Consider the following 22357-nt stretch of genomic DNA (forward strand, 5'->3'; position numbering starts at 1 on the left):
ACAAGGCAGATGCTCAGTATTGTAAATCAAGATTTATTTTTCTTAGCTTTTGTACATCTGTTCTTTTAGCTGAAATCTAGTTAACACTTTCACTTGAAAAACTGGAAGCCTGACACTTTTCTTACAGGGTAAGAAAAGTACTATTTACCATTGACCAATCAACATGTAGGATAAATTTGTCTACAGTGGATAGAAGTGTTGTATTTATGAAGGTCATGGCTACTGTGAAATGAGTGCTAATTATTGCATTGTGTACCTGCATTGTGATTTGGTGCCAGCATTAATGTGATGCGCTCTGTATTGCTATCTAAAAATACAGTTTTCAGTTTTGGATTGTGTGAACCTGCCTTTGACACATGACATAATTAATGTTGGATTAATTGATGTTAATGTAATGACATAATTGTTGTTGGATTAGTGATTCAGGAAGATTTCAGTGTGGGCATAATGTGGTTTTGGAAGATACAGAAATACTACCACATAGTAAATGGGGTCTTCTTACTCATTTGCAAGTCAAGCTCAGTAGAATATTTATTTTAGCATTTAGAGCATGCCAGAATTCGCCAAATGGATAATTACATTTTGTTTTGGGAATGTAGCAAAGTGAGTTTGAAATACTTTGAATTTCTGATTTTGAGGGTGGTAGAGTACCTTAAGGGAAGAACACTTCTTTGTTATGAGGTACCTTTGTTGGGGGTTGTTTCTTTCCCTTTTCCCTCTGTGGAATTTTCCCCATTGTCATGCTAGGATACCTGTTGACTGGGGCCTGGTGGCAAGGGGGAGGGGAGAGAAGAGGGAAACACCCGCGAGATTCAAACATCCAGAAGAGCAGACAGAAGGCTCTGCCTCGCCCCATTTTCCCCCGCGGAGTTCAGACGAGAAGGACGATCGCCGCCTCAGCCCCATTCCTGCCATCCCAGTGTCGGGAGCCATCCTCACTGCTGTCAGACCCTGCCCTGCTGCCTTCTCGCTGTAACCTGCCACCATCCAGCACTCTGCTGAGCACCAGGACCCACACCGTGAGCGGAGAGCTCTCTCTCCATCTCTCTCTCCCCCTGGGACAGCGCTGCCATCACCCCCAGCCCTCCTGCAGCTCTGCGGGACCCGCCCGCCCCCAGCACCGGGAACTGCAGCTCAGGGAAAAGGTGCCTGCAGCCAAAAAACACTGGGACTGAGTTACTGTTCTGTTTGTGGGTAATTTCATAGCTGTTGTTGTTCTTGTTTGTCTTGTTAGTTATACTAGTAAAGAACTGTTATTCCTATCCCCATATCTTTGCCTGAGAGCTCCCTTAATTTCAAAATCTTAATAATCTGTAGGAAGGAAGGATCACATTTTTCAGTTCAAAGGGAGGCTTCTGCTTTCCTTAGCAAACACCTGTCTTTCAAACTAGGACACCCATACACAGTTTAATGTAGGCTAGTAGGTTAGACATTGCTGTTTGTAGTTTTCTTTTTCATATTGGAAATGAATTTGATGGGCTGAATGCCAAGAATGAGGTTCAGCACTTCAGTGTTTAGTGCTTTTTCCTCTAGGTAAACACACAAATATTTAAGGTGAGAAAATGTGTTTCCCTCATTTAATTTCAGTTCAGGCCAGCTTTAGCTGGTGTGTGTGAGATCTGAGTGTTTAGTGGCAGCTATTAATTGTTTTTGCACAATGCTATTCAGGATATGGAATCCATGAAGCAGATTTTGCCAGTGAAAGACAAGCTATCTTTTATATTTAAGATAATTGCAGACGACTTTCACTGTCACTGTGACCCACTGGGAGAAGGCAGTGGAATCTCAGATTGCTAGTGATACCATCTTTAGTTCATCCCATCTGAGCCATAACCACCTTCCCTTCCATTTCAGCCTCTGGGAGAAGAGGTAGCCTAGCATGATTTCATCATGGTGTATCAACATCTGTTTTCTGCTATAACTCTTCCCAATTTTTCCAGAGACAAAAATTTCAGTATAATAATTCCTTAATTTCTTTCTCAATTGGTAGACTGTAATGCACTTCACTAGATTGATATTCTATCATACCATGAGGCAGTGTATCAATAGCAAGTTTCCTTGAGTGTAATGCTAGAAACAAGCTACTACAGCTAGATTGTGTCAGGTGACTATTTCTGTTCATGGATCTAGAAACAATTTAAAATAACTTATCTCATTCTGTGTTTTTCAAAATATTTTGGGATTGATGTCATACTGCTATTATAGGATGAACATTATGAAATTTTTTGAAAGCAAGTTTGAAAAGAGGATTTTACAAGAATACTTGAATGTGACATGTACAGCTATTAATTAACTGAATTGAATATTAATAATATTCAATATTATTAATTGAATGTTCCCACTACTTAGTCAAAGCAGCAATAATTTACTGGAGCTTCAGGTTTTAAAGTATTATTTAATATCCAAAGCAAGAGTGTTCTGTTTCTAATGATCAAGGACAATGTATATTGAAGATAAAATGTCTAGCTGTAAATTACAGAGTTAGCAAGTAAGTCAGTTCAGGGTAGTTGTAGTTTACATATCTAAATAACATTTTATCAGTTCTTGCAGATATGTCTGATTTGTCTCAATATCCTTTCTATACATCTTGCTAGCCATCATTCAGTATAAATGCAAAGTGAGTTTTATTAGTAACTGCCTGTGAATATTGCTTTGAACTGTACTTCTAGGTAAGTAGCTGTGAATTTGCTCATAAACTGATGGCTGTTACTTTAGGTGTTTTTAGTGATGCTGTCCTGCTTTGTTGCTTCCATTCTGATTTGACTGGCAGGCATTATTATGCTGGGGAATAAACAATAAGCAGTTAGTTGAAGTGTTTGGTAATCACTGTTAAATATAAAATACCAAATATGCAGGTGATCTTAGAAAGTAAAGCTCTAAGCTTAATTTAAGAATGTAGTGCTAGAGCACTTAAATGGAATCAAATATCAGATCTCTTAACTAAAGAGGAATATTTAGTCAAGGGTTCTTAAGCACTCTTAATCTGTTTACTGATGGCTGCTGTAGTTGAGTTGTTTGGGGAAAACTGCCTGGGTTTGGGGTTTCTGCTCCTGATATGCTTCCTTTAATAGGAAGGTTAAGGTGCTCAATTATTAATGTGAATATGCTAGTATTTGTTTATGTGAATAAATGATAATAATACCTAATTTATTTTTTAAGTGTAGTCCAACAAAAAGTATTATGTTGCTTGCAGTTTTTCCTGTTTTTTGCCAGTCCTTTTCTAGGATTTCGCTTAAGGACACATAGAGGATTTTCTGAATTTAAAGCAATTTTTTCCCCTAGAATAAGTGCAAGAGATCTGGTAAGAATGGCAGCTGCATAATAGAGTTACATAATAATACTTCTGAGAAACAGTAGCTACTGGCCTTAAGCAGGCTGGTTGTATGCAAAAATGCATATTGGTTTTGTGTTGTGACATCACACAGATTTCAGAGATTGTGGGTGGTGAGGCATAGGATAGATAGCTGTAATTGTGAAAGGAAGCTTGATAATACAGTTCACTGAATAAAGTGAATGTTAGATAAATGGATATTTGATTTGATAATGATTACAGTAAAATGCATCTGTAATTCTGTTTTAGTGATGTAAATAACTAAAGAAGATTTTTCGTTTGAAATAGATATAATTTCATTACTGCTTCTTCTTGTGCAAACATGTTCTTGTATTTGTAAGTAGGAGATACAGTCTAAGTGTTGTGGTGATATAGTATCTCATTCTGTGTTTAGGGTTTTTCGGGACTGTTAATTTCAGTAGCATTAAGATGCTGTTTCCGGAAACTGTGACCTTCTGTGTATGCTGCTTTGACTAAAGTCAGAAAAAAATACCCTGAGTTTTATAACCACTTCCTTTGAGAGGATTCAAACCAGATTCTGGAGACTAACTAGGGAATACTTGTGCTTGTGGCAGTTTGTTGATTTGTGTCCTTGACAAGACTACCAGTATGAATGGGCTGTGAAAGACAGCTGTTGCTGCAAATCTTCCAACTAGTTTCAAGTATTTGGCTTGTGTCCAATGAATTGCCACATAAGAAAATTGACACAGCATGTAATAGGCAGTGGGGTGTAGGAAGTTGAATATGCAACGCCATGATCTGCAAGAGCAGTTTTGTGTATTTTGCTGGCATTTATGTCTCTGATTTAAGACTCTAAGCAGTAGGATATAATGCAGGTACCATCAGTCTAGAGAAAGCTCTAAAAGGAAATTGATACTACAAGAAACTGAGAAATACTGGAAAGCTACTTACTAGGTTAATAGCTTAACAAATTTAGGTTGTATTGTATAGAGATGTTTTGCCAAGATACAGCTGAAAATTAAGTCAGTAATGGATGAGGTTAAATGCAAGTGGTATTGCCATTGACCTATGTGTTACATGTTCCTTTGGCTGTCTCTGCTGCCAATTTATCAAGTTAATTTTTTTTCCTGAACAAGGACACACATAAAATAATTCAAGCTATGATGTAATATTTATGTAAAAGCAAATAGATGGAATATTTCCCTTACAATATAAATGTGTGTTTCTGCTAGTCATGTATATTGCTCTAGATAACTGGATTTAGAAGCAGTCTCAAGCTTAAATCAGGCTTAGTGATGAAGTTCTTGAAAAAGACAATGACCAAGATGGATAATGGTCCCAAAGCAGAAATAACTTAGTATTTTCTTTATTTTAAAGAGGTTTGGCAGATACAGTTTAATCTACTAGTAATGTTTGCTTTATTCTAATATTTTTATCCTTTCATCATTGTAGAAGAAGTCAGATCTGTCAGCTTTAAAAGCTTTCTGGACATTGAGTGAAAATTAAACAGTATAATCCATAAATCCAAATGACTGGTTTAGGGGGCTCTCCTTGTCTTCTGCCTCCCCCACCTTCCCAGTAGATAGTCAAGTACTTTTGGAGTGTTTGGACTTGATTTTTGGATAACAGAGCTGTACAGCAGTAATGTTTTAGGTGTCTAATGAAAGTTAACTTTTATAGAAGAAACTAGATTCCAAACGGTGTTCAAACAATTGTAGTTAATTATTAATAGTTAATTTCCAAGCCAAGACTTCTTTGATTTTTGTCAAGAGTAAAATAGAATTAAAATCATACTGGCTTAAAACTGATTTACAGTTTTATGACAGGGCAGCCACCTAAGTATTGTAGATTGCTTTAGTCAATTGAGCCCATTCAAATGGAAGTGTTTCACTTGTCAACAAGTGTAATTATCTAGGGATAGGCAAGTATGACTTGTACCTAAAAAAAGGATTCTATTTTCAGAGTTTTTCCTAGAAAGGAAAGATGCTTAAATGTAACTTAGTGGGAGTATGTGAATCTACTTTTTTGGCCACAAGTTAAGTTTCTTTTTTAATGGAAGAGAAGGAAGTTTTATGTGACTTCTAATGACGATTATGTGACAGGCACTCAGTTCTGCTTGTAGACTGGGAGGGGTGCTACTTTTTAAAAGGGATTTTTGAGAATGGGGAGAAGATCTGTCAAGGTACTAGAAAGGATTGAATGTTAATCGAATTAATTATTAACCAAGAAACTGCAGACCAATGACTTCTTTAAATTTACAGCAAGACAACGGGGATGCATCTTAAGAGCTCAGAGTATTTCCTTCTTTTGTTCTTCAGTTGTTTGAGCTAGAGTAATTCAAAATGGAAATAAAATACAGCCTCTTAATTGGTAATAAATAGTGGAATGTCTTGTCAACAAAATAGAGGTTTCTTAAATTCCTAAAAATCAGAGTTTCTTTGTTTTTAACTTAACCAATATGTCTTAAAGGTTTATATAAGAGCACTTATATTTATCTCTGTGTAGTTGGAGAGAAAGAAAAGACTCATACACATTTTTATTAGTAGCATGTTGCTTTCTGACTTCTGGGGATTTAGAGACATGAAGAAAGAATGTTGGTAGCAGAATGATACTTGCTTATTGCTTTTAAGCAAAAGAACTAAGAGTGCTTTGATTAAGAACCTAAGCCCCTAACTTCTAGTACTTCACCCCTAACTTCTAGTACTTCTTTGAACTGTTATTATCAAATTATTTTATCAATATAGGTAATTTTAGACAGGATACTTCATATGCACAGTAGAAGTTCTTACATAATAGACGCCTTTTTTTGTGAGGATTTGGAATTCCCATCTAATCAGATCATCAAGTGTTTTAGGAATCTCTCTGATAATTCAGAATGATATTTTTAAATTGAAGAACACTATCTCATACCATATTCTGATACAGGATGTAATAGGATCAATGCTTCTTCATTAGTGGCAATAAACTACTCCTGTGAAGTCTTTCTGAAGTGGGTATGATTATGCATTTTAAGTATATCAGTACAGAGGTGGGTGTGATGATACATATTGAAAAACAAATTGTAGCTCAAGTCTTCTGAAAACTGAACAGTTAAACTGGATTTTTTTTAGGGTTCTTCTTTAAGTATTCTGACTTGTTCTAAAAGGGATTGGTGAAAAACCTCTTAAAAGCAGTGCATTTGTTTGATGTTAATTTTGCTAAAACAGTAATTTTTTTCATTTTCTTTTTTACCTAAAACTGTAGTGAATACAATTACAAAACTGCCCTCAATGTGTCCCGATAGTAAGGTATGAAAAATTGAAGGCTTTATGTACTTCAGAAAACACTCAGAGTTAGGATTGCGTTTGATCTACAGAGAATGAAGGTGAAATTCAGTGTTTCATTAAGGTGTTCTGAAAAAAGGTTTGGTACTTCTGTATAGTGCAGTATGGTAATACTGGACAATGTAGAAAAAATCCTCATTAAAAGAATGCATTTTCAGAGTATTAAATATTTGGAATAAATGAAACAGAAGATATGTACTGAAGAACAAAAAGCCAAAAATCTGGAATAACTAGCTTCCTTAAGTAAAAAAAATTCAGCTGTATGAGGAAGATGTCCTGTGCATGTGAAAAAGTGCAAGAGTAGAAGCAATGTTATCAAGTTATTTTCAATTAAATGGACAGACAGTACATCTTGTACAAAAAGGTGGAAGTAAAATTGGATCATAAGACCTTAACTGTTTATATTTTAAAACTTGTGGATTGCCTATCTTCCTAAGACAGGTGGTCCTTTAAAACTATGAAGTCTAGACTTAATGTATCCTTAAACTCTCAGGTTCATTTATCTGTTTGATTTTTTAAAACTTATTTCTTTAGATAATGAGGTAGTTTTATTCCTAAAGTATGGATAGCCTTAATTTAAAAAGTTTAATTTAAGTGTATTTTTTTGTACAAGAGCTTATTTAAGCCTTTCTTCACAGCATTTTAAAACCCTGTTTCAATTTATGGTTAGAAAACTTAATAGAGAGGTTCTAATTTTAATTTTTTATAAAAATCTTGATATCTTTCCCAACTCAAATATGTAATAGTTTCATTACATATTTGTAATTAATTTTAATTATTTTGTGATTAATAATATTCATTAAATATTTTATTAAATCTTTTGTGATAATCTTCAATATTCCTGTTGTGTCTTTTACCTGTAGTTTTTATGAGGTTTATTTTTGCTTTTATGTGAAAAATGTCTTTTTAACTTAAGATAACTCAAAATTGGGTAGGGATCTTATTGCTATATTCGTTAATCTTATTTAACTCCTTATCATTACTTTGTAATTTTATTTTACAGATGGAATACCTCAGGTTTATTATTTTGGCCCATGTGGCAAATATAATGCTATGGTGCTAGAACTACTTGGACCTAGTCTGGAAGATTTATTTGACTTGTGTGGTAGGACATTTTCTCTTAAAACCGTTCTTATGATAGCCATACAGTTGGTAAGTAGAATAGATGTTAATTTGAGTGTTCACTAGAATAACTAAATCAGTCTTCAGTGGATTAAATGCTTACTTAGGAGATTTGCTCTTCTCATGTTTTAAATTGGTGTTGGTGGTACTTGAAATGCCTGTGATACAATTTAAGCAGGAATACTCTTACATTACTTTCATTTACTTTATTCCAGTTTTTCAGTTAATGAATGTAATTACTTTTATCTTCTGGGTTCTCATGACAACTAGAATCATAAATTTTAGTTCAACATACTCTTTCAAAGAAGAAAACCTTAAAGAAAGAAAAGTAGTTTTAGCCACACAAGCAGTTGTATTATGGGACTCCTAAATAACATATTTTGTTTTCCTGGGTATTCTTATAAGAAAAGAAACAAACAGATAAAAATCTCCCCAAATCCTTGCAGAAATTATAGCACAAAATTATTCAAAGAAGAATTATTCTCTCTTTTGAAGATTTCCTTATTTGGTTCTGACTTAAAGGCAGATGGATGTGGAAAGAAGTATAGTTAGATGTGCATAAGGTGTGCATGTCTACCAGTTTTCTACTTCCATACCGATACTTTTACCTGTAATGGTTAAAAATAGGTGTTTAAAACATGACTGTAATTGTATAACAGGCCTCTGATGACAGACATACAGACACATTGAATTTGTTTACAGCCAAAGTTACCAAGTCCTTTTTTTCAAATGCTCAAGTCCTCACAAGTCCAAAGATCAGCTTTATTTAATACTTCCTGTTCCTTTCTGAATATGGAAATTTTGTTAGAAAGCAATTCAGCTGAAATGTACTTTATATGTATAGTGATGAACATTTAGTGCTTCTCTCATTTATGTCTTTAATATGTAATAGATCTACATCAAATTTTGCTCCTTACTGCTTGGTGACATAATTTCTGATTTTACTTTTAATGTACACAAAACATACTTGTGCTGAGTATTTTGAGAGATGAAAACTTCTGCTATTTACAAGAATTCATGACTAATGTCCAGTGTGAAAGTTTACAGTATGTCAGTTGGTGTATCTGCTTTGGAAAAGTGTAAAATTTTTATTGACTTTAACTGGGAGATACTTTGTTAAGAACAGTATCTCTTTGGTCTTAAGATATTAGGAGGGGTGGCCTCTTCTATTTATAAAGCCAATATAAGATATTTAGCTTCTAACATGTTTTAATGTGGCAACCTGAAGCTTAAACTAAACTTCCTTGTCTATTTTTCTTTTCTTTGATTGAAGATTTCTCGTATGGAGTATGTCCATTCAAAGAACTTGATATACAGAGATGTAAAACCTGAGAACTTCCTGATAGGACGACCTGGAAACAAAACCCAGCAAATTATTCACATAATAGACTTTGGTTTGGCAAAAGAGTATGTAGATCCAGAAACAAAGAAGCACATACCGTATCGGGAACACAAGAGCCTTACAGGAACTGCTAGATACATGAGTATAAATACACATTTAGGAAAAGGTATGTCTGCTTTTTATGTACAGAAACAGCTGTGATTTGTCATAAACCATCTTGCTTTCAAGTTACAGTTTTTCTTAGTCTATAGTCATTAAGAGCTGTAAATGTTGTGTATTGTGCAAAGTATACTTGGTCCTTATGGAAATACTGTTTATGGGAATAGTCTTTTTTTAAATTTCTAATTGTCATGATCGTGTCCTGAGAATTGTCCTCTGTCAACTATCCTTAAAAGAAGGATGAGGTGTATTTTTTTTGTAGCATAATACCTTTACAGTGTAAGTATACCTTGGCAGAGTAAAGTGTTGAGGAAATAGATGTGCTTATTAAATACAGAAAAGTCAATAGGTTGCAGTAACATAGATTTTCAGAGTTTTTCTAACCTCTTCGAAATGCCCTGTAAAATAATAAAGTAGCTTAGGGATGATGCCATCATTTTTACAGTGCTTACACTGTTAATAAGGCTTTGTCAGAGTTGTTAAAGCTTATGCCAGCAAACTAAAGAAATGACAGGATGTGTATATAAATGTGAAAGTTGTTGTTATTGAATGAGTAAATTCACCTTGAAAAAGGTTGGAGCACTCAGATCTTTGTGTATTCCAGCTATAGAGAGGCTTTTAGAAAATTGTTTTCTAAAAAGGGGTAGTTTGACCGCTTTGTATTTGTGTAAGCCAGCTGCTTATCACTGCATGGTAATCACTAATTAGGTTACACTTTGAATTGGTCATAAAAATGTTGCACAACACTTATAGTTTAACTGTAAGTGTAACTGTAATACTGCAAATGAGAAACCAGTCACGCTTCTCAGATGGGAATAAGGTGCTTTATCAATAAAGCAGACCCACAGAATCACTTGGGTTGGAAAATCCTTCCAGCTGTTAACCCAGCACTGCCAAATCCACCATTAAATCATGTCCCTAAGCATCACATCTACAAGGCTTTGACATACCATTTGAAATGGTGACTCAGTCACTTCCCTGAGCAATCTGTTCCAATGCTTGAGAATGCTTTTGGTGAAGCAAATGTTCCCAATATCCAGTCTAAACTTTCCTGTGGCACAATGTGCGGCTTTTTCCTGTTGTTCTATTCCTTGTTCCTTGGGAGAAGAGGCCTACCCCCATCTGGCTACACCCTCTTTTCCAGGGAATTGTAGAGGTGTAAGCTCTCTGCTGAACCTCCTTTTCTGAACACCCTCAGCTCTCTCAGCTGCTCCTCATAGGATCTATGGTCTGGACTCTTCACCAGCTTTGTTGTTAATTAGTGGGCATACTTCAGCACCTCAGGTGTAGGGTTTGACCTTTCTAAATCTAACTTTTGGAACTCAGGTTCTTCAAATAAAAGAAGCATTCACTATATTTTTTGGCATTGAGTGTTGATGTCAGCTTAGGGTGACTTGCATTTTTGATACTGGGTTCTCACTTCCCCTAGGCAGAATAGACTGATGATTATTATAAAATTTCCAACAGTGGCACAACAACTTTTAAAATCAAATAAATTTTTTACTCCCCCTTAAATGAGAAGATTGCCCAAAAACTTTTTAAGAAAAATAAACCAAAATGTAAAACTGGTAATTACTTGAAAAACAAACTGAATTTTGATTACATGTCTGATATTAACACAGGATGTGTGTATTTTTGTCTAATGATAACGTGTTTAATCATAGAATAACTCAGCTTTCTCCATATCCCAGGTCTCGTGTTTCTTTCTGGTGAGGTTCTGCATTTTTCCTGGTTTTCCTTTTGTCACCAACTTACTTATAGAAGCTCTTCTTGTTGCCCTTGATATCCCTGGCCACAATTAATCCTATCAGGGCTTTAGCTTTCTTAAGCTGTTGTCTGGCTGATAGGACTATTTCTCTTTATACCTCCCAGACTACCTGTCCTGGCTTCCCCTCTCTATATGCTTCTTTTTCCTTTGGATTCATCCAGGAGTTTGCTGTTCATCCATGCAGGTGTCCTGATGATTTTTGCTTGACCTTGTTGGAAGGCATTGTTCCTGGATTTGGAGGAATTCGTGCTTGAATATTAACCACCTTTCTTAGGGCCCTACTTCCCTGCAGAACTTTCTCTCATGGTACTCTGCCAAGCAGATCCCCAAAGAGGCCAAATTGCATCTGCTGAAATTCAGGATACTGAACTTGCTTTGCTCCCTTCTCACTGCCTTTAGGATCTCAAACTCCAGCCTTTCATGATCCCTGCTGCCAAGACTTTCCTTGAGCTCCACATTCCCCACCAGCCTCTCCTTGGTGAGAACAACCTCCAGCATGGCGCATCTCCTTTTTAGCTTCTCTGTCACTTGGAGCAGGAAGTTAACCATCAATGATAACTTACTGGATTGCTGATGCCTTGCTGTCTTGGCACTCCAAGAGATATGGTTAAAGTCCCCCATGAGGACTGAGGTGGTTCCTGTATATTGGAATCAAATGAGTGTTTGAGATTGCTTAAAAAAATCATCAGCAAGGGTATCAGTAAAAACCTGATTTAATATTAAGCAACAGCACATCAAAATTCTTTGCAAGATTCACTCTGCTACTCACTAGTACACCAAGGAAAAAGGGAAAGAAACCCAAACCCCAACAAAATCCAGTCAGTCAAAGCAGAAATTAACTGAACAACTGTCTAGGGCAGTGTGTGTGTGTTACAAGTGGCAGTGAGGGCAAGTATAAGAAAGAATACAGCCTAAAAGCTTAACAGCACTCAAAATTATTTAACTTTAACTTACACCTTAACTTATACTTTAGACTTAACAATTCAACATAGGAATAACATGTAACAGCATTTAACCTAACTTACAGCTTAACCTTACTTACAGGCCTAATTTACTTTGATATCCAAGATACCTGAACATCTAAGAGGGCAGCATGTCTCCCAGAATTTGCTATAGCATATGTGTATGTTTATGCATGCAGAGTGAGTGCAAGGTAGCTGTGAAAAATTGCACTCGAAGGCAGTGAAATAATCTGGGTGCTTTTGCATTTCTTCATTGTGCAAAGAGATGAGTCTCAAGGAGGGGAATATCGGCCCATGATATGTTTTTGTTCAGTAATCTTTGGAGTACAGCAAACTTGAGAGTTCATTTGCTGTAAGAGGCCCTGCTTAGGGAGAGGTTGCTGGTTGCAGCTGCTGCAGTCCAGAAGAATACAAAGGTTCTCATTTTAGACCACTGTTCATAGGGTCACAAGAGAGTGGGGTTTAGTCATAATAATGTTTCATCCTGGCCACAGTGTGTGTTGGCACACTTTCTTCGAAAGTGTGAGAACAGTGATGTTATGCTTGGCAAGGAAGAAAAAGTGTTTCCAAGACTGCTCGTAAACATGAGCTTGTTAGATAGCAGATGTTCCTGGGAGCAGAGTGTCAAGAAAAGCTAAGCCCAGGTGCTGCTTGTCTAGCTGAGACCTAATGAGCTTTTTTCAGATCATAGTGTGGCCTGGAAGGGCTGTAAAGGAGGGATGTAGCACCACAAGGATCCCAGCTGCTCAGTCTTCCTGGCTGGGAGGCCTGTGGCTACCTAACCCTGCTCTCACATTAATCCTTCCCCAATAGTTCTTGGTCAGCTCCTCGTCCCTCCCCAGACAAAACTCTATGCACCTCATCCTGTTTCCATGGAGGGTGACACTGCCTTCTGGTCTCTATGCCTCTCCTTCCTAAAGAGCCTGAATCATTCCATTCCAATGTTTTTTTTTTTATGTTCTGTGATATTCCTCCAATAATGTAGTATATTTTAAAACCCATGCAGTAAGACTTATAGAACACTGAAGGTCCTTAAGCTCTGTGTTTACACAGACAATGGCATATAGGATGCAGTTTGCTTTGAAAATAGTGGCAATTAGACATTTTTAGGGTAGTATTTTTAGTCTGTAGATAATTTCCTGAGCTGCTTGATTGGTCTGATAGTTGGCCCTTGTAAAAAAATGTGTTTTCAGTAGAGGGAGACTGTCAGGTTCACATTCTCTTATAAGTTACTTTTGAGTATGTCTCTATTGAAATGTAACTTATCTCTTAGTGCATATGAGTAAGGAAGGATGTTGTCCTTGAATCAAAAGTATGTTTTAGGATCAATAGAATTTAAAACTATTATAACTAATGCATGGCTACTAGAAGGACTTCAAATGTGTAATCGTTTGCTCAAAATCATCAAAGCCCACTCCTTTAAGGTGTATGTAGGAAATACATTACTGAACATCCTGTAGCCAATACTCTTGTTTCAGAAGAGACATTTGATCAAGGATTTCTGGTAGTTTTGTGTCAAGCTGGAGGTTTGTATATGAAATAGAAGGTATTTTGTCTATGTGAATAATAATGTGGCTTTATTCAGAGAGCTGTTTGAAGGAAATATAAATATTCTGCAGCCCTTACTAGCATGTAGCTGATGGCCTACCTTTAAATAAGATAATTTCTCTTAGGGTTAAAATTACTCTGTGCATCTTCCCCAGTTCACTTCATTTTTAGGAAAGGAAAATGAGGTTCTGGAGAGTGTAATTCTGACTGGGAGGTTAATGAAGACAAAAATCTGCATCTGTGAAAGTCCTGCAATTTTCTGTGTTTGCTGGATATGTAAATGGATAGTTATTTTGTGATTTCTCTAAATTCAGAATAACAGTGTGTTAAAGTTTTGTCTAAGTTGTTTGGCTACAGAAAGTATAGTCACATGGAATTATAATTTACTCTAATCTAGCCATCTGTAATAGTCTCTGGGGAACTCCCCATATCCTTGGTTGTATTGGTATTTTCATGGTAGTGCTTAATTATTGCAGAGGCAGAGGTTATATCATACAATGAATACCTGAAACTCTTCAGGGAATTAAGCAAGTCTTCTCTTAATATGACTATAAAGGCCAAATGAAACCAATTTCGTTAAACAAGTGCTTATCCTCAAACAAAACTAGGAGAACCCCATTCTTACCTTTAGTACATGTACTTTCTTGTCAGAACTATCATAGGTTCTAGATTTAGAATCAGTTTTGTAGGGGCCAGACTTCATTTTAATCTAAACCATCCACAAATAATTCTGTGTTGGATCAATTTTAATTAACTTCTTACTGCAAGAACAATAAACATTTGGTCCTAAAATTTTATTAGCCTAAATCCTGAAGTTTTTTCCTGTAGCTCAGAGAAAGAAAAAAAAATCCCTTCTGCATTTGTAGTAGATTTTTGTGGTGATGGCTCTACATGAGATGCAGCAGCTTTTACTTGTCACTGAGCCAGTGGTGGAGGATGAAGTCTTTCCCAGACCTGGGTTCCCCTCTAGGAAGTTCAGTGTTTTCCTTCTCATGTTCACTGAATTATCACCAGACTTCAGGGCAAAATTGTAGCTGTATTAGAGAAATCCTTTTTCCTGTGTAAGTTAACCTTATAAATCCACAGTTATATGAAACTGTGTCTCTAATAAAAACAATAAATAACTCTTTGCACCCTTAATTAAAGGTATAAATGAAAATAAGGGTTTTTTATTATTTTCAGTCTATATTGTTCTTAACAAACAGTATGGCATACAGTGTAGCTTATGATAAAATTGGTATTCAGATTTTTTTTTTTTTTTTTTTTTTTTTTTTTTTTTTTTTTTTTTTTTTTTGTGATTCCAGAACCATTAAGTTGAGGATTCATAGTTTTGTTCAGGAAAAAAAGCTTTCTTCTCTTATATTATTAAATGAAATCAAATCATTTTTAGTAAGGCTAAAGGTTTCAAATTTGTTTTTTGCTAAACTGTAGGAACTGACAGTTCAAGCTAAGTAATTACTTCCCTTCTGTATATGTCCCATGTCCTCTGCTCAATAGTTAATATTGTGTCTTCTGAACCGAATAGATGGTATCTTTCTACTGCTAGAGCATTCCTAAACTTCCTTTAGAGAGCTGGATGCTTAGTAAAGACTGAATGTCTGTTGTTTGAACTGTTATGGTTACTGAATTGTTTATGCTAAAAAAAGTTTTTGGAGATAGCCTACTGCCAGAATATGTAGTTTGTGTGCTAAATAAAAAATATTACTTTCTTACCAATTCGTCTAGCTTGAGATATTTCTTTGAGAGATAGGAAACCACATGCCCTAAAGCTTTGTTGTGTATTTGTTACAATTCTATTATCTTGTAGGCAACATATCCTCTCAATCTCATTAAAATGTGATACAATAGGAACCTTCATAGGATAGGATAGGATACATCATCAACCCTTTCTCCAGCTGATGCTTGAAATACTTTTGTCTTCCAGCTAGTGCACTGCTATTTTTTTCCTGTTTTTGGATGTACTTCTTTGAATAATAGCATCATAGTTTTTGGGTTTCCTGCTTCTCAGGCTCATCTTGAAGATTTCCATAGGAAAGGATATTTGACTACTGATTCTTTATTACTCCAGAGTGATCAGTGAAGAACTCAAATGGATTCTGAAAAACTATCCCTGTCACCCAAATTAAAACAAACACGAAATTTTTTCCAACAGTATATTTTTGAGGGCATTGTGAATTTAAATGTTCTATCCTAGTTCCCCAAGAAATTTCTGTTGTCCTACAGAAATACAGCCAACAGCCCCCATCTCATTAAAAATACATCAAAAAACAACCAAACAAAACTCCAGCAAAATATTACCTCCAAATGCCTTAATTTGAAATAATAAAGATCACAAGTTTCGTAGATAGACTCTCTGTAAAGGAGCAATTGCTTCAATAGGATGCTGTTACTTTCACTATTTTTTTTTAAGGAGTAAAGGTTAATTTTTCATTGGGATAACTTGCAGAAATTAATTGGAAGAGAGGAATTATTGTCCCTTAGCAAAGACCAACTGGAGCTTTCCAGAACATTTTTGTGGGTGGTACCCTGGTGTTGCCTGTAGATGGACCATCTGTTGCACACTTGTAACATTCCTGTATGCTTTGCCACCTTCTTACATGAAATGTGCTGCATTGCACAAGATGTTTGTCAGAAGCACTGCCCCTGAAGTAGTGATTTTCTGCATGTTCACCTGCTACATAGTGTGCACAGGATTTCTGCCAGCACCTAGACCTAACATTGCTTCCACATACTGAAACCTGTCAGACATAGAACCCTGCAGCTTACTCCTGCTTTCTTCTTAACCTGTGAGATTGTATCAGGATAGCATGTGGTCAGCAAGTGGGATTGTTGTAAGGTTAGAGAGTAATTCAGATAGGACCATGGAGGGCCCTCACTGTGAGACAAGTGGCAGTATTGGAGGACAAGAATGGAGAAGTGAGCACAAACAAGAGTGTTGGGAAGGTAATTGGAAACATGGAAATAAGGGAAGGAGAAATGACTGTGAGAACGTTATATGGCTGGCAGGTGTGTGAAGAAGTCAGGGGCTAGATGTAGACTACAGGTTACCACCATCCTTTTTTTGTTGTATTTTCTTACTCATTTGTCAATGTGTCAGTGTTCAAATAAGAAGATAGGGCTAGAAAACAGAGTAGTAAGTACATTATTCTAATTATATAAAAATTAACAATTGTTCTTTAGATACAATATATTTATGGCAATATTGGATTTGTTGACTTTTCTGTGTTTGAAAAATCATTTTTTTTTAATTTACTTTCCTGCTCCGTTTCTCTTGTTATCAAAGCATAGCGATTTTGTTTTTTGAAATACTGAGTAGAAACAATGTTTATATTTGGTTTTCTTCCTAGTGTCAGGGAGAAGGGAAAATTTAGAATTAAATACTGCTCCTTACTACAATACAAAATACGATGTATATTTCTTTCAACAGCAATACAGAACGAAGTCAGGTGGAAATGAAAAGATGTTTTCCTCTAGTTTAAAGACTCACTATTCTCTATTACCTTCAGTTTTCCCAAGAATGACAGATTTAATATAAGAACTATGTAAAATTGTACTTTGAAAACTCTGAATCCACTGTGTTTTCTTTGTTACTTTCCTTTTTCTTTAACCTTCTGTGAACTTTTTGAAGGACTGTCACTGTTTTACTGCAGACGAAAAATTGTAGCTTTGGTGGGCATTGTGTTCTGTGAAAGCTCATATGTCAACTAGACTTGGGAGCAGGCTGTATGTACATGCTTCATTCTGTTTAAATAATGGTACTTCTGACCCTTCTTCAATCTATCTTTGGCGTACTCAGAAATTCCATAATGAGTCCCTGAGAAAAACACTGTTTTCTCCATGATTTTGTAGAGGAAAAATGAATTCTATTCAAACTTTCTTAAATTGTTTCAAGTTAAAAAAATAGATAAAAAGTGCTGGAATTAAAATGCACTTTTAAGGTTCAAATGTGTTTTACAATGTGAACAGTTTCTTAACAGCAAGATAATTTGCTTAAAGTGCTGTTGTGGTGAATATACCTGCAGTCTGCCTCTGCTTTTTTTTCTGGGTTTAGCTGTGTTCTTAAGGCAGTCTGTAATACACAAGAATGCCCTCACATGCTCAGTTTAGTTTCAAGTACTTTATATCTAACAATTTTTTAATATAATTTGTAAGCTAGTCTTTTAAATATAATGTAAAATTGCACAGATGGAAGTTTCTAATATTATTTGCATTTTGTTTCAGAGCAAAGTAGAAGAGATGATTTGGAAGCTTTGGGTCATATGTTTATGTATTTTCTCAGAGGAAGTCTTCCATGGCAAGGTTTAAAGGTAGTGGGTTTTGATATCTTCCTCTGTCTTATTTTCAGATCATCAGCTTTTACTGACATATTTGGGGGTGTTTTTGAATGTGTGTCTGCAAGCTGTATAACTTACAGAAGCTTTTTTGTTATTCTGTCATAGGCAGATACATTAAAAGAACGTTACCAGAAAATTGGAGACACTAAACGAGCAACTCCTATAGAAGTCCTGTGTGAAAACTTCCCAGGTAATGTCTGCAGTTAATAAAAATGTCGTACATTAATTTATAAAATGAAAGTGGCATAGGTAATTACTTAACATCTGTGTTTAAAATTATAGTATGTGTACAAATCATAGAATCTCAGAATGGGTCAGGTTGGAAGGGACCACAGCAGGTTATGTGGTCCAGTCTCCCTGCTCAAGCAGGGCCATCCCAGAGCACATGGCACGTGATTGTGTCCAGGTTGTTCATGAATACCTGCAGTGAGAGAGACACCACAGCCTCTTTGGGCAATCTGTTCCAGTGCTCAGTGCACAGTAAAGGAGTTCTTCCTTGTGTTGGGGTGGAATTTCCTGTGCATCAGCTTCTGCCCATTGCCTCTCCTATTGCTGGGCACTGCTGAACAGAGCCTGCTTCCATCCTCTTGACAACCACCCCTTAGATATTTATACGTATTAATCAGGTCCCCTCTCAGTTGCCTCTTTTCAAGGCTGAACAGGGCCAGCTTCCTCAACCTTTCCTCATACAAGAGATGCTCCAGTCCACTGATCAACTTAGTAGCCTTTTGCTGGACCTGGTCCAGGTGCTTCATGTCTCTCTTGTGCTGAGGAGCTCAGAACCAGACACAGCCTCCAAGCAGAGGGATGGGTCACCTCCCTCAACCTGCTCTTCTTAATGCAGTCCAGGATGTCACTGGACTTCTTGGCCACCAGGACACACTTCTGGCTCGTGGGGAGCTTGTTGTCCACCAGGACCCCCAGCTCCTTCTCCACAGAGCTGCTTTCCAGCAGGTCACCCCCAGCCTGTGCTGGTGCCTGGGGTTGTTCCTCCCCAGGTGCAGGACCCTGCGTTTGCCTTTGCTGAATTTCAGGAGGTTCCTCTCTGCCCATCTCTCCAGGCTGTCGAGGTCCTTCTGAAGGGCTGCACAGCCCTCTGGGCTATCAGCCACTCCTCCCACTTTGTGTTGTCAGTGAAATTGCTGAGGAGGCCTCTGCCCCTTCATCCAAGTCACTGATGGATAAATTAAACAAGAATGGGCCCAGGTAGAATGATCCTTTGAAGCAGCAATAAGCTAATATCTGTTGTTCTTCAAATATAGATTCTTCTAAAGGAAACACTAAAAAAAATACTATATGTGTGCTTACAGTAATTAACTAGTCTGCACTTGTATCTTCACACTGAAAATTTTGCAAGCTTTTTCAGCTGAAATCTGGTATCATACCTCTATTAAAAAACAAGCTGCATTAGAAACAGTTTGAACTAATATTTAAAATAATTTGAAGGCTTCATGTGTCACTTCTAGTTCTCTGTAAGTAGAAGGAGAATTAATCAGGTGTTGGAAAATTGGACAGAAAGAAATAAATATTTTTTTAAAAGTTGAATAAAGTGCTTGGAACAAGGGACATATATGATATGGCATGATTTTGCCAAAGTATAAGTGAGCACCTTTTAAGGTAATCAAAATATCATTGGTAGGCAAAGTGGACTTTGCTGGGAGTAGCTCATGGCAAATGAAAGGAAACCCTGTCCACAGCAGGCCTTGTGGACACGAGGCTGATGCTTTACATTGTATACCCCTTTCTTTACCTTTCCTTAGTCTTGTCTCTGTAAAATTGATTAGAAAGAAGGAAGAAGGCAGAGGCATTTCCACAAATTTTTGCACACTGTGCATTAGAATTGGAATGTTGAATAGAAGATCTCAACAGGTAACATGAAGGAAAAATTAGTGGGGTGTCACTTGCTAGGATATGTTTGGAATATGGTAGTATATCTCAGAATATGGTAGCATCTCAACATAATGAAGTAACTTTCCTTTCTGGTAATTCACAGATTCATAGTGAGCAACTGTTCAGGTTTTATGGTGAGAAGGACAAGTTGCTTTAAAGTGAAATAAGGTGGTGGGGATTTTTTTGAGTTCCATTAAAACAGATAATGGCAAATATATCTATTCCTTATTTGTCTAGAGGAAATGGCTACTTACCTGCGTTATGTGAGAAGGTTAGATTTTTTTGAAAAGCCAGACTACGACTACTTAAGAAAACTCTTCACAGACTTACTGGATCGGAAAGGCTATATGTTTGATTATGAATATGACTGGATTGGCAAACAGTTGGTGAGTACATTTCACGTGTTAGTGATATAATGGGGTTTTCTTTGATCAGTTTTGAATTTCATAAGATATATGCATGTGAAGACTGCTAATAGAGTTGTGCACAGCTGCTATTACAAGCGCATCTGCAGATGCATGTTCTAACATTAGCTTTTGGCTTGAGAGTTTTATATTCAGTCTTTTTCCAAATGTGCTCTTAATATCAAAGTACATCTCTGCTCAATCCAGAATGAGGTTTTAGAAATTCATATTGTTTTTTGAGTTTAAGGAACTTAAAATTTTGCAAGAAACTGTCATTACTGCATGTATTTTGGTTTTTGTTCCCAGTATTTTTGAAATGCAGAGCTATAACTTCTCTGCATATGAGGTATGCTTCAGATATTTATCAGTTCATTCTGAAGAAGTATTCCGTATTTCCTCTTAGTGCATCTAAGATTTCAGGAAACACTCTGTTTATATAATTTAAGAAATGGTAGGGGATGGGGTTTTCTTCAGCTTCTCAGATTTTTCACTTCTTTTTATTATATAGGGAAGGGAGGGCTAATGTGTGTGATTGACTAGTTTCAGATTATACACTTCACTCTGCACTTCTCTGTGAGATTCTTAAAGAATGGTAACATTTATTTTATTGCAAAATATTTCTCCAGTGTTTAATGTTAAAAATTGCTTTAAGCCTTTCATCAGGTTTCATCAGAAAGTTGTAACTGCTAACTGCAGAAAGTATCAGCCTAAAATCTTTAAGAAAATTATTGTATGATAATACTTAAAATTGCTACTTCAGTGCATTATGTAGTTCATGGTTTGCTGTTTTTCTTGTTGTCATTGGTAAATATCTAGTGAAGCTTCTGCTTTAATCTGGTAATTTTGTGTTATTTGAAACTGTCAGATTTAAAGATTATTTTCTGTTACAAACCAAAAGCTTCTGGTGAGACTTAGAAATTTATTTTTTTTACCAGTTGCTACATATTATTTATATTTGTAGCCTACTCCAGTGGGTTCAATACATTCAGACCCTGCAATGTCTTCAAACAGAGAAGCGTATCAGCACAGAGACAGGATGCAAAAATCCAAAAATCAGGTAAACTGGTCATGTAAGATTATCAGCGTTACTATGGTTTTTGTCTAATGATTTTGTGCTATGTTTTTATTAGAACTGAAAATAAAATTGACTCTAGGTTTTCTTTGTTTTCACTCTAGGTAGGTCTTTGTTAAAGTCTGCATATATAGAGATATATAAATATATCCTAAAAGCGTGCTTGTTTGAAGCTAGGATATGTGCAGTGAATCAGTAGTGAATTTTCTCCCTATTCTTTGTTTTGTGTGTCTTCTCCATACATTGTATTGTCTCAGTTCTAACATGTATGTATAACATTTTCACTTTTTTTTTTTAAACCAAGCTAATGACTAAGTGGTAACAATGTTAAGAATTCAGAGCTGTCTCAGTTTACCTCAGCAAAATTGGAGGGTTGTGTTAGTTAGCTTTTTTCTTAATAAGAATTTTGAGGTTTAGCTGCTTTACCTCTGTATGAAAATTGGTATGAAGGCATGTGTAAGAGTGTTGATAATGTGGAATTGCAGTCTATATAGGGATTGAGTGTCTAGTTCTTCTGTGCTTTTTAAAGATTATATATGGCAATTAATGTACAAGTTGTTTATTTTTAATTTTCTTCTTCCTAAATAAGTCCTAATACATTCAAAAATTATAGTCAACAGACCACAGGGCCGCTTGGGACTCACAGCAAACCAATCCACATCATTTGAGACCTCACCTGGCATCGGACAGACATGGTGGCTCTGTACAGGTATTTTCTGCTTCGTTGCATGACCTAAATCAGTTGTTTTGCATTGCATAATACCACTTTCCTGTAATATATCACATGATTCATGTTTTTATATTAGGATTGTTTATCAGTAATGTTCAGAATGCTGCTATTATTTATTATCTCACAGTTCAGTTAAACTGCAAACAGGTGCTGAAACTATGGGACTTTTTGTTGATGGAATTTTTTTTTGCATGCTTGTTAGTAAAAGTCTTAAAACAGTTGAACTGTCTTTTTTACTGAATATATTCTTATCTCAGTGCAAGCAGCTGAAGTTTAGACTTCAGATGTGTTAATTGCATTAGCGACTGAAAACCACTGAATTCAGTGTTGTTCAAACTGTGTTTCTTTTTCTTAAGTAAGCGTCAAATTAAAATTCTGTTTAGTGATGTTTGCTTTAACTTCACTCCTTTA

General features: G+C 36.1%; 1 protein-coding gene across 7 annotated transcripts in view; it reads left to right on the forward strand.

Annotated features, from left to right (window-relative positions):
• Positions 1-22357, forward strand: part of CSNK1G3 (casein kinase 1 gamma 3) — a 56496-nt gene that overhangs the window by 20388 nt on the left and 13751 nt on the right. For 4 of the 7 annotated variants that reach the window (XM_062513817.1, XM_062513814.1, XM_062513816.1 and 1 more), the window contains 7 exons: positions 7619-7767; positions 9011-9245; positions 17738-17823; positions 17956-18040; positions 19978-20126; positions 21106-21201; positions 21830-21925. In XM_062513817.1, the coding sequence (XP_062369801.1) occupies positions 7619-7767; positions 9011-9245; positions 17738-17823; positions 17956-18040; positions 19978-20126; positions 21106-21201; positions 21830-21925 (896 nt within the window). The remainder of the gene's footprint in view (positions 1-7618; positions 7768-9010; positions 9246-17737; positions 17824-17955; positions 18041-19977; positions 20127-21105; positions 21202-21829; positions 21926-22357) is intronic. The other 3 variants (XM_062513818.1, XM_062513819.1, XM_062513820.1) reach the window with 1 other exon arrangement.

The sequence above is a fragment of the Cinclus cinclus genome, chromosome Z, assembly GCF_963662255.1.
Source record: "Cinclus cinclus chromosome Z, bCinCin1.1, whole genome shotgun sequence".
Classification (NCBI taxonomy): Eukaryota; Metazoa; Chordata; class Aves; order Passeriformes; family Cinclidae; genus Cinclus; species Cinclus cinclus.